Source organism: Oncorhynchus keta, chromosome 3 (genome assembly GCF_023373465.1).
Source record: "Oncorhynchus keta strain PuntledgeMale-10-30-2019 chromosome 3, Oket_V2, whole genome shotgun sequence".
NCBI classification, from domain to species: Eukaryota; Metazoa; Chordata; class Actinopteri; order Salmoniformes; family Salmonidae; genus Oncorhynchus; species Oncorhynchus keta.
In genome coordinates this window covers 33,255,768-33,271,286 of record NC_068423.1, presented here as the reverse complement: position 1 = coordinate 33,271,286, position 15,519 = coordinate 33,255,768, and the positions used below count along the sequence as shown (strand labels likewise).

General features: G+C 44.7%; 1 protein-coding gene across 6 annotated transcripts in view; it reads left to right on the top strand.

Annotated features, from left to right (window-relative positions):
• Window positions 1-15,519, top strand: part of LOC118369450 (AT-rich interactive domain-containing protein 4B-like) — a 262,365-nt gene that overhangs the window by 65,576 nt on the left and 181,270 nt on the right. For all 6 annotated transcript variants that reach the window (XM_052496727.1, XM_052496726.1, XM_052496725.1 and 3 more), the window contains exons 4-6: window positions 1,164-1,229; window positions 1,702-1,792; window positions 13,001-13,080. In XM_052496727.1, the coding sequence (XP_052352687.1) occupies window positions 1,164-1,229; window positions 1,702-1,792; window positions 13,001-13,080 (237 nt within the window). The remainder of the gene's footprint in view (window positions 1-1,163; window positions 1,230-1,701; window positions 1,793-13,000; window positions 13,081-15,519) is intronic.

The window sequence follows — 15,519 nt, the reverse complement described above, 5'->3', positions numbered from 1 at the left end:
TGACCAAGAAGGAGAGTGATGGAGTGCTGCATCAGATGACCTGGCCTCCACAATCACCCGACCTCAACCCAATTGAGATGGTTTGGGATGAGTTGGACCTTTAGAGTGAAGGAAAAGCAGCCAACAAGTGCTCAGCATATGTGGGAACCCCTTCAAGACTGTTGGAAAAGCATTGCAGGTGAAGCTGGTCGAGCAAATGCCAAGAGTGTGCACAGCTGTCATCAATGCAAAGGGTGGCTATTTTAAAGAATCTCAAATATAACATATATTTTGATTTGTTGAACACTTTTTGTTGTTGGTTACTACATGATTCCATATGTGTTATTTCATAGGTTTGATGTCTTCCTTATTATTCTACAATGTAGAATAAGTAAAAATAAAGAAAAACCCTTGAATGAGTGGGTGTGTCCAAACTTTTGACTGGTACTGAATATCTCGCTAGCGAGTTTCCTTTTTAGACAGATGATCGTCACTGTTTACTGGTAACAATTTTTTGGGTTCCGTTTTTCCGTTAACCGACATCTGTTATAACAGAAGGCATAACACGTCACTCGGGAAAATTCCTACATTTTCCGGCGCTCTGGCACTCTCTTACTCTCTCTGGCACTCTCTTACTCTCTCTGGCACTCTCTTACTCTCTCTGGCACTCTCTTACTCTCTCTGGCACTCTCTTACTCTCTCTGGCACTCTCTTACTCTCTCTGGCACTCTCTTACTCTCTCCGGCACTCTCTTACTCTCTCTGGCACTCTCTTACTCTCTCTGGCACTCTCTTACTCTCTCTGGCACTCTCTTACTCTCTCTGGCACTCTCTTACTCTCTCTGGCACTCTCTTACTCTCTCTGGCACTCTCTTACTCTCTCTGGCACTCTCTTACTCTCTCTGGCACTCTCTTACTCTCTCTGGCACTCTCGTACTAAAGTGCTCTGAGGTAGAATGCCTATCGATTCTCACAGTGTGAAAGCAGCTCGGGCCGTCTCTCACGTCTCATCTCATCTCATCTCACCCGTCCCAGTCCTGGGGAGACAATGACGTCGTGACTATCTGTCAGGTTTTTGAGTTGGTTTGATGAGGTAGGAGCAGGAAGTCAGATGAGGGCGTGAATTGTTTGTTTACTGACATTACTAACTCTCTAACCTTCCTCTCCCCCCCTCTTCCTCTTCAGGTGACCTTTAAACCAGACCTGACCACAGCAGAGGTCCACGATGACAGCATCCAAGGCCCACTGAAGGTACGAGACCGTCCAGGCCAGCCTCAGGCCAGCCTCAAGCCAGCCTCAGGCCAGCCTCAAGCCAGCCTCAAGCCAGCCTCAGGCCAGCCTCAGGCCAGCCTCAGGCCAGCCTCAAGCCAGCCTCAAGCCAGCCTCAAGCCAGCCTCAGGCCAGCCTCAGGCCAGCCTCAAGCCAGCCTCAAGCCAGCCTCAAGCCAGCCTCAAGCCAGCCTCAGGCCAGCCTCAAGCCAGCCTCAGGCCAGCCTCAGGCCAGCCTCAGGCCAGCCTCAAGCCAGCCTCAAGCCAGCCTCAGGCCAGCCTCAGGCCAGCCTCAGGCCAGCCTCAGGCCAGCCTCAAGCCACTACTGTTGTCTTATACTCTTCATTACAATTGTATCTTTTCAAGTCTACATGAAGTGATCAGGACTTAGTCACCATAGCCAGATACATGTCAGCCAGTATTGAATGTTAACAGCAGTATGTCTGGTCTGTCAGGTTGGTGCTGTAGTAGAGGTGAAGAACCCTGATGGAGTGTACCAGGAAGCCTCCATCAACAAGCTGACAGACTGCAGTATATACACTGTTGGTGAGTAACACGCTATATACACTGTTGGGGAGTAACACGCTATATACACTGTTGGGGAGTAACACGCTATATACACTGTTGGGGAGTAACACGCTATATACACTGTTGGGGAGTAACACGCTATATACACTGTTGGGGAGTAACACGCTATATACACTGTTGGGGAGTAACACGCTATATACACTGTTGGGGAGTAACACGCTATATACACTGTTGGGGAGTAACACGCTATATACACTGTTGGTGAGTAACACGCTATATACACTGTTGGTGAGTAACACGCTATATACACTGTTGGGGAGTAACACGCTATATACACTGTTGGTGAGTAACACGCTATATACACTGTTGGGGAGTAACACGCTATATACACTGTTGGGGAGTAACACGCTATATACACTGTTGGGGAGTAACACGCTATATACACTGTTGGTGAGTAACACGCTATATACACTGTTGGTGAGTAACACGCTATATATACTGTTGGGGAGTAACACGCTATATATACTGTTGGGGAGTAACACGCTATATACACTGTTGGGGAGTAACACGCTATATACACTATTGGTGAGTAACACGCTATATACACTGTTGGGGAGTAACACGCTATATACACTGTTGGTGAGTAACACGCTATATACACTGTTGGTGAGTAACACGCTATATACACTGTTGGGGAGTAACACGCTATATACACTGTTGGTGAGTAACACGCTATATACACTGTTGGGGAGTAACACGCTATATACACTGTTGGGGAGTAACACGCTATATATACTGTTGGTGAGTAACACGCTATATACACTGTTGGGGAGTAACACGCTATATACACTGTTGGGGAGTAACACGCTATATATACTGTTGGTGAGTAACACGCTATATACACTGTTGGGGAGTAACACGCTATATACACTGTTGGTGAGTAACACGCTATATACACTGTTGGTGAGTAACACGCTATATACACTGTTGGGGAGTAACACGCTATATACACTGTTGGTGAGTAACACGCTATATACACTGTTGGGGAGTAACACGCTATATACACTGTTGGGGAGTAACACGCTATATACACTGTTGGGGAGTAACACGCTATATACACTGTTGGTGAGTAACACGCTATATACACTGTTGGTGAGTAACACGCTATATACACTGTTGGTGAGTAACACGCTATATACACTGTTGGTGAGTAACACGCTATATACACTGTTGGTGAGTAACACGCTATATACACTGTTGGTGAGTAACACGCTATATACACTGTTGGTGAGTAACACGCTATATACACTGTTGGTGAGTAACACGCTATATACACTGTTGGGGAGTAACACGCTATATACACTGTTGGGGAGTAACACGCTATATACACTGTTGGGGAGTAACACGCTATATACACTGTTGGTGAGTAACACGCTATATACACTGTTGGTGAGTAACACGCTATATACACTGTTGGTGAGTAACACGCTATATACACTGTTGGTGAGTAACACGCTATATACACTGTTGGTGAGTAACACGCTACATACACTGTTGGTGAGTAACACGCTATATACACTGTTGGTGAGTAACACGCTATATACACTGTTGGTGAGTAACACGCTATATATACTGTTGGTGAGTAACACGCTATATACACTGTTGGTGAGTAACACGCTATATACACTGTTGGTGAGTAACACGCTATATACACTGTTGGTGAGTAACACGCTATATACACTGTTGGTGAGTAACACGCTACATACACTGTTGGTGAGTAACACGCTATATACACTGTTGGGGAGTAACACGCTATATACACTGTTGGTGAGTAACACGCTACATACACTGTTGGGGAGTAACACGCTATATACACTGTTGGTGAGTAACACGCTATATACACTGTTGGTGAGTAACACGCTACATACACTGTTGGGGAGTAACACGCTATATACACTGTTGGTGAGTAACACGCTATATACACTGTTGGGGAGTAACACGCTATATACACTGTTGGGGAGTAACACGCTATATACACTGTTGGGGAGTAACACGCTATATACACTGTTGGTGAGTAACACGCTATATACACTGTTGGGGAGTAACACGCTATATACACTGTTGGGGAGTAACACGCTATATACACTGTTGGGGAGTAACACGCTATATACACTGTTGGTGAGTAACACGCTATATACACTGTTGGGGAGTAACACGCTATATACACTGTTGGTGAGTAACACGCTATATACACTGTTGGGGAGTAACACGCTATATACACTGTTGGGGAGTAACACGCTATATACACTGTTGGTGAGTAACACGCTATATACACTGTTGGGGAGTAACACGCTATATACACTGTTGGTGAGTAACACGCTATATACACTGTTGGTGAGTAACACGCTATATACACTGTTGGTGAGTAACACACTATATATACTGTTGGTGAGTAACACGCTATATACACTGTTGGTGAGTAACACGCTATATACACTGTTGGGGAGTAACACGCTATATATACTGTTGGGGAGTAACACGCTATATACACTGTTGGTGAGTAACACGCTACATACACTGTTGGGGAGTAACACGCTATATACACTGTTGGTGAGTAACACGCTATATACACTGTTGGTGAGTAACACGCTACATACACTGTTGGGGAGTAACACGCCAAATACACTGTTGGGGAGTAACACGCTATATACACTGTTGGGGAGTAACACGCTATATACACTGTTGGGGAGTAACACGCTATATACACTGTTGGTGAGTAACACGCTATATACACTGTTGGGGAGTAACACGCTATATACACTGTTGGGGAGTAACACGCTATATACACTGTTGGGGAGTAACACGCTATATACACTGTTGGGGAGTAACACGCTATATACACTGTTGGTGAGTAACACGCTATATACACTGTTGGGGAGTAACACGCTATATACACTGTTGGGGAGTAACACGCTATATACACTGTTGGGGAGTAACACGCTATATACACTGTTGGGGAGTAACACGCTATATACACTGTTGGGGAGTAACACGCTATATATACTGTTGGGGAGTAACACGCTATATACACTGTTGGTGAGTAACACGCTATATACACTGTTGGTGAGTAACACGCTATATACACTGTTGGTGAGTAACACGCTATATACACTGTTGGTGAGTAACACGCTATATATACTGTTGGTGAGTAACACGCTATATACACTGTTGGTGAGTAACACGCTATATACACTGTTGGTGAGTAACACGCTATATATACTGTTGGTGAGTAACACGCTATATACACTGTTGGTGAGTAACACGCTATATACACTGTTGGTGAGTAACACGCTATATACACTGTTGGTGAGTAACACGCTATATATACTGTTGGGGAGTAACACGCTATATACACTGTTGGTGAGTAACACGCTATATATACTGTTGGGGAGTAACACGCTATATACACTGTTGGGGAGTAACACGCTATATATACTGTTGGGGAGTAACACGCTATATACACTGTTGGGGAGTAACACGCTATATACACTGTTGGTGAGTAACACGCTATATATACTGTTGGGGAGTAACACGCTATATATACTGTTGGTGAGTAACACGCTATATACACTGTTGGGGAGTAACACGCTATATACACTGTTGGTGAGTAACACGCTATATATACTGTTGGGGAGTAACACGCTATATACACTGTTGGGAGTAACACGCTATATACACTGTTGGGGAGTAACACGCTATATACACTGTTGGTGAGTAACACGCTATATACACTGTTGGGGAATAACACGCTATATACACTGTTGGTGAGTAACACGCTATATACACTGTTGGGAATAACACGCTATATATACTGTTGGGGAGTAACACGCTATATACACTGTTGGGGAGTAACACGCTATATACACTGTTGGGGAGTAACACGCTATATACACTGTTGGGGAGTAACACGCTATATACACTGTTGGTGAGTAACACGCTATATACACTGTTGGGGAATAACACGCTATATACACTGTTGGGGAGTAACACGCTATATACACTGTTGGTGAGTAACACGCTATATACACTGTTGGGGAATAACACGCTATATACACTGTTGGGGAGTAACACGCTATATACACTGTTGGTGAGTAACACGCTATATACACTGTTGGGGAATAACACGCTATATACACTGTTGGGGGAGTAACACGCTATATACACTGTTGGTGAGTAACACGCTATATACACTGTTGGGGAATAACACGCTATATACACTGTTGGGGAGTAACACGCTATATACACTGTTGGTGAGTAACACGCTATATACACTGTTGGTGAGTAACACGCTATATACACTGTTGGTGAGTGACACGCTATATATACTGTTGGGGAGTAACACGCTATATACACTGTTGGGGAGTAACACGCTATATACACTGTTGGGGAGTAACACGCTATATATACTGTTGGGGAGTAACACGCTATATACACTGTTGGGGAATAACACGCTATATACACTGTTGGGGAGTAACACGCTATATACACTGTTGGTGAGTAACACGCTATATACACTGTTGGTGAGTAACACGCTATATACACTGTTGGTGAGTGACACGCTATATACACTGTTGGTGAGTAACAAGCTATATACACTGTTGGTGAGTAACACGCTATATACACTGTTGGTGAGTAACACGCTATATATACTGTTGGGGAGTAACACGCTATATACACTGTTGGGGAGTAACACGCTATATATACTGTTGGGGAGTAACACGCTATATACACTGTTGGTGAGTAACACGCTATATACACTGTTGGGGAGTAACACGCTATATACACTGTTGGGGAGTAACACGCTATATATACTGTTGGGGAATAACACGCTATATACACTGTTGGGGAGTAACACGCTATATACACTGTTGGGGAGTAACACGCTATATACACTGTTGGGGAGTAACACGCTATATACACTGTTGGTGAGTAACACGCTATATACACTGTTGGTGAGTAACACGCTATATATACTGTTGGTGAGTAACACGCTATATACACTGTTGGTGAGTAACACGCTATATACACTGTTGGTGAGTAACACGCTACATACACTGTTGGTGAGTAACACGCTACATATACTGTTGGTGAGTAACACGCTATATACACTGTTGGGGAGTAACACGCTACAGTGCCTTGCGAAAGTATTCGGCCCCCTTGAACTTTGCGACCTTTTGCCACATTTCAGGCTTCAAACATAAAGATATAAAACTGTATTTTTTTGTGAAGAATCAACAACAAGTGGAACACAATCATGAAGTGGAACGACATTTATTGGATATTTCAAACTTTTTTAACAAATCAAAAACTGAAAAATTTAACAAACTATATTTTATTTTACCAGACAAGTCAGTTAAGAACAAATTCTTATTTTCAATGACGGCCTGGGAACGGTGGGTTAACTGCCTGTTCAGGGGCAGAACGACAGATTTGTACCTTGTCAGCTCGGGGGTTTGAACTCGCAACCTTCCGGTTACTAGTCCAACGCTCTAACCACTAGGCTACCTACCGTCCCTACACTCTAACCACTAGGCTACCTACCGTCCCTACACTCTAACCACTAGGCTACCTACCGTCCCTACACTCTAACCACTAGGCTACCTACCGTCCCTACACTCTAACCACTAGGCTACCATCACTCATTCATATCTACATGTACATATTCTTATTCATTCCTTTGCACCTGTGTGTGTATAAAGTAGTTGTTGGGGAATTGTTAGATTACTTGTTGGTTATTTCTGCACGGTCGGGACTAGAAGCACAAGCATTTCGCTACACTCTCATCAACATCTGCTAACCATGTGTATGTGACAAATGAAATTGTATTTTATTTGTGTAGTGAAATGTTTGTGTTCCTAGCTCAGTGTAGTAGTATCTAACAATTCACAACAATACATACAGATCTAAAAGCAAAATAATGGAATATAGAAATATTAGGATGTCGGAATGGCACTGACTAAAATACACTAGAATAGAATACAGTATATAAATCAAATCCATTTTTATTTGTCACATGCGCCGAATACAACAGGTATAGGTAGACCTTACCGTGAAATGCTGAATACAACAGGTGTAGGTAGACCTTACCGTGAAATGCTGAATACAACAGGTGTAGTAGACCTTACCGTGAAATGCTGAATACAACAGGTGTAGTAGACCTTACAGTGAAATGCTGAATACAACAGGTGTAGTAGACCTCACAGTGAAATGCTGAATACAACAGGTGTAGTAGACCACACAGTGAAATGCTGAATACAGTGAAATGAAATGCTGAATACAACAGGTGTAGTAGACCTTACAGTGAAATGCTGAATACAACAGGTGTAGTAGACCTTACCGTGAAATGCTGAATACAACAGGTGTAGTAGACCTTACCGTGAAATGCTGAATACAACAGGTGTAGTAGACCTTACAGTGAAATGCTGAATACAACAGGTGTAGTAGACCTTACCGTGAAATGCTGAATACAACAGGTGTAGTAGACCTTACAGTGAAATGCTGAATACAACAGGTGTAGTAGACCTCACAGTGAAATGTTGAATACAACAGGTGTAGTAGACCTCACAGTGAAAAGCTGAATACAACAGGTGTAGTAGACCTCACAGTGAAATTCTGAATACAACAGGTGTAGTAGACCTGACAGTGAAATGCTGAATACAACAGGTGTAGTAGACCTTACAGTGAAATGTTGAATACAACAGGTGTAGTAGACCTCACAGTGAAATGCTGAATACAACAGGTGTAGTAGACCTCACAGTGAAATGCTGAATACAACAGGTGTAGTAGACCTTACAGTGAAATGCTGAATACAACAGGTGTAGTAGACCTCACAGTGAAATGCTGAATACAACAGGTGTAGTAGACCTCACAGTGAAATGCTGAATACAACAGGTGTAGTAGACCTTACAGTGAAATGCTGAATACAACAGGTGTAGTAGACCTCACAGTGAAATGCTGAATACAACAGGTGTAGTAGACCTCACAGTGAAATGCTGAATACAACAGGGGTAGAAGCTGTTAAAGAGCCTCTTGGACCTCGACTTCAGCACCACTTATGACTTGGGTGGAGAGCTAAGCACACACCCACACACAGTCGTGGGTGAACAGGGAGTACAGGAGGGGACTAAGCACACACCCACACACAGTCGTGGGTGAACAGGGAGTACAGGAGGGGACTAAGCACACACCCCTGAGGGGTCCCCGTGTTGAGGATCAGCGTGGCAGTTGCCTACCCTTACCAGCTGGAGGTGGCCAAGGTATGATTGAGATTGTATCATCTGTGGATCTGTTGGGGCGGTATGCTAATTGGAGTGGGTCTAGGGTTTCCGGGATGATGGTGTTAATTTGAGTCATGACCAGCCTTTCAAAGCACTTCATGGCTACAGATGTGAGTGCTATGGGGTGGTAGTCATTTAGGCAAGTTACCATCACTTCCTTGGGCACAGGGACTATGGTGGTCTGTTTGAAACACATAGGTCTTACAGACTGGGTCAGGGAGAGGTTGAAAATGTCAGTGAGGACACTCTTGAGTACACGTCCTGGTAATCCGTCTGGCCCCGCGGCCTTGTGAATTGCTGACCTGTTTAAAGGTCTTGCTCACATCGGCTACGGAGAGCATTATCACACAGTTGTTGACGATGCACTTATTGATGAAGCCAGTGACTGCTGTGGTGTAATCCTCAATGCCATTGAATGAATCCCGGAAAACATTTTCTGTGCAAAACAGTCCTGTAGTGTTTGCTTTCATTTTTGCCTGTAAGCAGGAATCAGGAAGATAGCATTATGGTCAGATTTGCCAAAGGGAGGGGGAGCTTTATGCGTCTCTGTTTGGGGAGTAAAGCTGGTCTAGAGTTGTTTTCCCTCTGGTTGCACATGTGACATGCTGGTAGAAATTAGGTAACATGGATTTAAGTTTCCCTGCAATAAAGTCTCCGGCCACTAGGAGCACCGCTTCTTCTTATTTGTTCTTGTCTTTATACAGCTGGTTGAGTCTTAGTGCATCGGTTCGTAAATAGACGCCAAGCATAATGAACAGTACCAGTCAAAAGTTTGGACACAACTACTCATTCCAGGGTTTTTCTTTTAATCTTACTGTTTTCTACAACGTAGAATTATAGTGAGGACATCAAAATTATGAAATAACACATATGGAATCATGTAGTAACCAAAAAAGTGTGAAACAAATCAAAATATATTTTATATTTGAGATTCTTCAAAGTAGCCGCCCTTTGCCTTGATGACAGCTTTGCACAAGCTTGGCATTCTCTCAGTCTGAGGTCCTGAACACTCTGGAGCAGGTTTTCATCAAGGATCTCTCTGTTATTTGCTCCATTCATCTTTCCCTCGATCCTGACTGTTCTCCCAGCCCCTGCCGCTGAAAAACATCATCACAGCATGATGCTGCCACCACCATGCTTCACCTTAGGAATGGTGCCAGGTTTCCTCCAGACGTGATGGAAGTTCAATTTTGGTTTCATCAGACCAGAGAATCTTGTTTATCATGGTCTGAGTCCTTTTAGGTGCCTTTTTGCAAACTCCAAGCTGGCTATTGTGCATTTTACTGAGAAGTGGCTTCCGTCTGGCCACATAAAAGTCTGATTAGTGGAGTGCTGCAAAAACGTTTGTCCTTCTGGACGGAAGGAACTCTGGAGCTCTGTCAGAGTGACCATCTGGTTCTTGGCCGGGCGGACAGCTCTCGGAAGAGTCTTGGTGGTTCCAAACTTTGGTACCCTTCCCCAGATCTGTGCCTCAACACAATCCTGTCTCGGGGCTCTACAGACAAGGTTTTTGACCTCATGGCTTGGTTTTTGCTCTGACATGCACTGTCAACTGTGGGACCTTATATAGACAGGTGTGTACCTTTCCAAATCTTGTCCAATCAATTGAATTTACCACAGGTGGACTCCAAGTTGTAGAAACATCTCAAGGGTGATCAATGGAAACAGGATTCACCTGAGCTACATTTTGAGTCTCATAGCGAAGGGTCTGCATACTTATGTAAATATGCAAAAATGTCTAAAAACCTGTTTTCGCTTTGTCGTCATGGAGTATTGTATGTAGATTGATGAGGGGAAAAAATAATGTAATCCATTTTAGAATCAGGCTGTAACATAACAAAATGTGGAAAAAGTTGAAGGGTCTGAATACTTCCTGAATGTGCTCTATATCAGGCAGCAGCCTCTAAGGTGCCGGGTTGAGTAATCAGGTGGTAGCCGGCCAGTGGTGGCTATTTCACAGTCTGATGGCCTTGAGATAGAAGCTGTTTTTCAGTCTCTCTGGCCCAGCTTTGCTGCACATGTATTGATCTAGACTTCTGGATGATATTGGGGTGAACAGGCCGTGGCTCGGGTCCTTGATGATCTTTTTGGCCTTCCTGTGCCCCTGGTGATGCATTGGCCAGACCGCACCACCCTCTGTTGAGTCCTGCGGTTGCGGGCGGTGCAGTTGCCGTACCAGGCGGTGATATAGCCTGACAGGAGGCTCTCAATTGTGCATCTGTAAAGCTTTGTGAGGGTCTTAGGCGACAAGCCACATTTCATCAGGTTCCTGAGGTTGAAGAGACACTGTTGCTTCTTCTTCACCATGCTGTCTGTGTGGGTGGACCATTTCAGGTTGTCAGTGATGTGTACGCTGAGGAACTTAAAACTCCACTACTGTCCCGTAGATGTGGATAGGGTGGTGCTCCCTGTTTCCTGAAGTCCTCTATCATCTCCTTTGTTTTGTTGACGTTGAGTGAGAGGTTATTTTCCTGGCACCACACTCCCAGGGCATCACCCCTTCTCTGTAGGCTGTCTCGTCATTGTTGGTAATCAGGTCTACAACTGTTGTGTCGTCTGCAAACTTGATGATTGAGTTGGAGGCATGCGTGGCCACGCAGTCATGGGAGAACAGGGAGAACAGGAGGGGGCTGAGTAAGCACCCTTGTGGGGCCCCAGTGTTGAGGACCCAGTTGTACAGGGCGGAGTTCAGACCCAGGTCCCAGAGCTTAATGAAGGGTACTATGGTGTTGAAGGCTGAGCTGTAGTCAATGAACAGCAGTTTTACATCGGAATACTCTTGTCCGGATGGGATATGGCGGTGCAATGGCGATTGGATAATCTGTGGATCTGTAGGGGCAGTAAGCAAGTTGAAGTGGGTCTAGGGTGTCAGGTAAGGTAGAGCTGATACGATGATAGAAGTGAGTACTACGGGACAATAGTAATTTAGTTCAGTTACCTTTCCTTTCTTGGGAACAGGAACAATGGTGGCCATCTTGAAGCAAGTGGTAACAGCAGACTGGGACAGGGAGTGATTAAATATGTCCGTAAACACTCCATCCAGCTGGTCTGAGCTCTGAGGACGCGGCTAGGGATGCCGTCTGGTAGCCTTGCGAGGGTTAACATGCTTAAATGTCTTACTCACAGAACCCACCGTCCTTGGGAGCGTCAGTGGTACTGTGGTTTCCTCAAAGCGGGCGAAGGTGTTTAGCTTGTCCGGGAGCAAGAACCTTCCACCGAAGGTTAACAACCATCTCTGCAGCACTCCACCAATCAGGCCTTTATGGTAGCGTGGTAACTATGGTAACTCCTCAGTAAAAGGAACATACAAGATTCTCTGGTCTGATGAAACAGTGACTAGAGTTTTCAATTAGTCAGAGCTAATGGTGGGAAGCTTCGGCGTCTCAGACCCCGTAACGGGAGGAGTAGAGACCAGAGAAGACTCGGCCTCTGACTCCGACCCGCTGCTTAATGGGGAAAACCGGTTGAAAGTTTCTGTCGGCTGAATGAGCGACACCGGTTGAGCTTTCCTACAGCATTTCCTTCCAGAAACCGTGAGAAAGTTGTCCGGCTGTGGGGACCGTGCCAGGGGATTTATACTAACGTTACTATCTGTACTTACTGGTGGCACAGACGCAGTTTCATCCTTTCCTACACTTAAAGTACCTTTGCCTAACGATTGCGTCTGAAGCTGCACTTGCAGCTCAGCTATCATCGCCAGGCGATAGTTCTCCTTTTGAGACTGTATCCAAAAGTGTCCTATTCCCAATATGGGACCGCATCACAAGTAGTGCACTATAACGGGAATAGGGTGCCGTTTGGGAATCCGCATTCTTGCGCGTGTAGAGTATATGCCATGGTCTTTATTCTGCCTAACTGCTCTTTTCTCTCTCTCTCTCCCTCTCTCCAGTGTTTGATGATGGTGACGAGAAGACACTGAGGCGTTCCTCTCTCTGCCTGAAGGGGGCACGTCACTATGCAGAGAGCGAGGCAAGTCTCTGTTGAACTTTACCTCAGTTTTACTACAGTCCTCGTCTGAGTTCCAAACGACCCCCTATTCCCCATAGAGCTCTAGTCAAGAGTAGTGCACCAAGTAGGGAATAGGGGGCCATCTGGAACATACGCTGACATTTTATCTGGGAAACAGCTCTTCCCTCAGTCACTTCCTGCTCTTTTTCAATCTTTTAGCCAACAGACACGTGATCTCCCTCTTCACTTGCTGATTTTGTACCAAGGCTGTTTATTCATTAATAATCAAAGTGAAGCTTCAGTTGTTTTGTTTTTTACATGCAGCAGAGACTGTTTTCAGCCACTCTGCTGAATGTCAGTACCCTCATCTACATGGTGCTGTAGAAAATCACTTCTTTTTGGTTCTTTCCTCATTTAATACAGTTGTTTACATACACTTAGGTTTGGAGTCATTAAAACTAGTTTTACAACCACTCCACAAATCTCTTGTTAACAAACTATAGTTTTGGAAAGTCAGTTAGGACATCTACTTTGTGAATGACACAAGTAATTTTTCCAACAATTGTTTACAGACAGATTATTTCATTTATAATTCACTGTATCACAATTCCAGTGGGTCAGAAGTTTACATACACTAAGTTGACTGTGCCTTTAAACAGCTTGGCCAATTTCAGAAAATGATGTCATGGCTTTAGAAGCTTCTGATAGGCTAATTGACAACATTTGAGTCAATTGGAGGTGTACCTGTGGATGTATTTCAAGGCCGACCTTCAAACTCACTGCCTCTTTGCTTGACATCATGATAAAATCAAAAGAAATCAGCCAAGACCTCAGAATAAAATTGTAGACCTCCACAAGTCTGGTTCATCCTTGGGAGCAATTTCCAAACGCCTGAAGGTACCACGTTCATCTGTCCAAACAATAGTACACAAGTATAAACACCATGGGAACACACAGCCATCATACCGCTCAGGAAGGAGACGCGTTGTCTCCTAGAGATTAACGTACTTTGGTGCGAAAAGTGCAAATCAATCCCTGAACAACAAAGGACCTTGTGAAGATGCTGGAGGAAACAGGTAGACAAGTATCTATATCCACAGTAAAACGAGTCCTCTATCGACATAACCTGAAAGGCTACTCAGCAAGGAAGAAGCCACTGCTCCAAAACACCATCCCAACCGTGAAGCACGGGGGTGGCAGCATCATGTTGTGGGGGTGCTTTGCTGCAGGAGGGACTGGTGCACTTCACAAAATAGATGGCATCATGAGGGAGGAAAAGTATGTGGATATATTGAAGCAATATCTCAAGACATCAGTCAGGAAGTTAAAGCTTGGTCACAAATGGGTCTTCCAAATGGACAATGACCCCAAGCATACTTCCAAAGTTGTGGCAAAATGGCTTAAGGACAACAAAGTCAAGGTATTGGAGTGGCCATCACAAAGCCCTGACCTCAATCCTATAGAAAATGTGTGGGCAGAACTGAAAAAGCGTGTGTGAGCAAGGAGGCCTACAAACCTGACTCAGTTACACCAGCTCTGTCAGGAGGAATGGGCCTAAATTCCCCCAATTTATTGTGGGAAGCTTGTGGAAGGCTACCCGAAACGTTTGACCCAAGTTAAACAATTTAAGGGCAATGCTACCTAATTGAGTGTATGTAAACTTCTGACCCACTGGGAATGTGATGAAAGAAATAAAAGCTGAAATGAATCATTCTCTCTACTATTATTCTGACATTTCACATTCTTAAAATAAAGTGGTGATCCTAACTGACCTAAGAAAGGGAATTTTAATTAAGATTAAGTGTCAGGAATTGTGAAAAACTGAGTTAAAATGTATTTGGCTAAGGCGTATGTAAACTTATGACGACAACTGTACATATTGTTTCCTGTTAGTGTTTTAACAGTCATGATTCACCATTCCCCCTCTGGTTTAGTTGTGGTAACCTGTCCCCCAGCTCTCTCTAACCTGTCCTCTAGCTCTAACCTGTCCTCTAGCTCGAACCTGTCCTCCAGCTCTAACCTGTCCTCCAGCTCTAACCTGTCCCCCAGCTCTAACCTGTCCCCCAGCTCTCTCTAACCTGTCCCCCAGCTCTCTCTAACCTGTCTCCCAGCTCTCTCTAACCTGTCCTCCAGCTCGAACCTGTCCTCCAGCTCGAACCTGTCCTCTAGCTCTAACCTGTCCTCTAGCTCGAACCTGTCCTCCAGCTCTAACCTGTCCTCCAGCTCTAACCTGTCCCCCAGCTCTAACCTGTCCCCCAGCTCTCTCTAACCTGTCCTCCAGCTCGAACCTGTCCTCCAGCTCTAACCTGTCCTCCAGCTCGAACCTGTCCTCTAGCTCTAACCTGTCCTCTAGCTCGAACCTGTCCTCTAGCTCTAACCTGTCCTCCAGCTCTAACCTGTCCTCCAGCTCGAACCTGTCCTCTAGCTCTAACCTGTCCTCCAGCTCGAACCTGTCCTCCA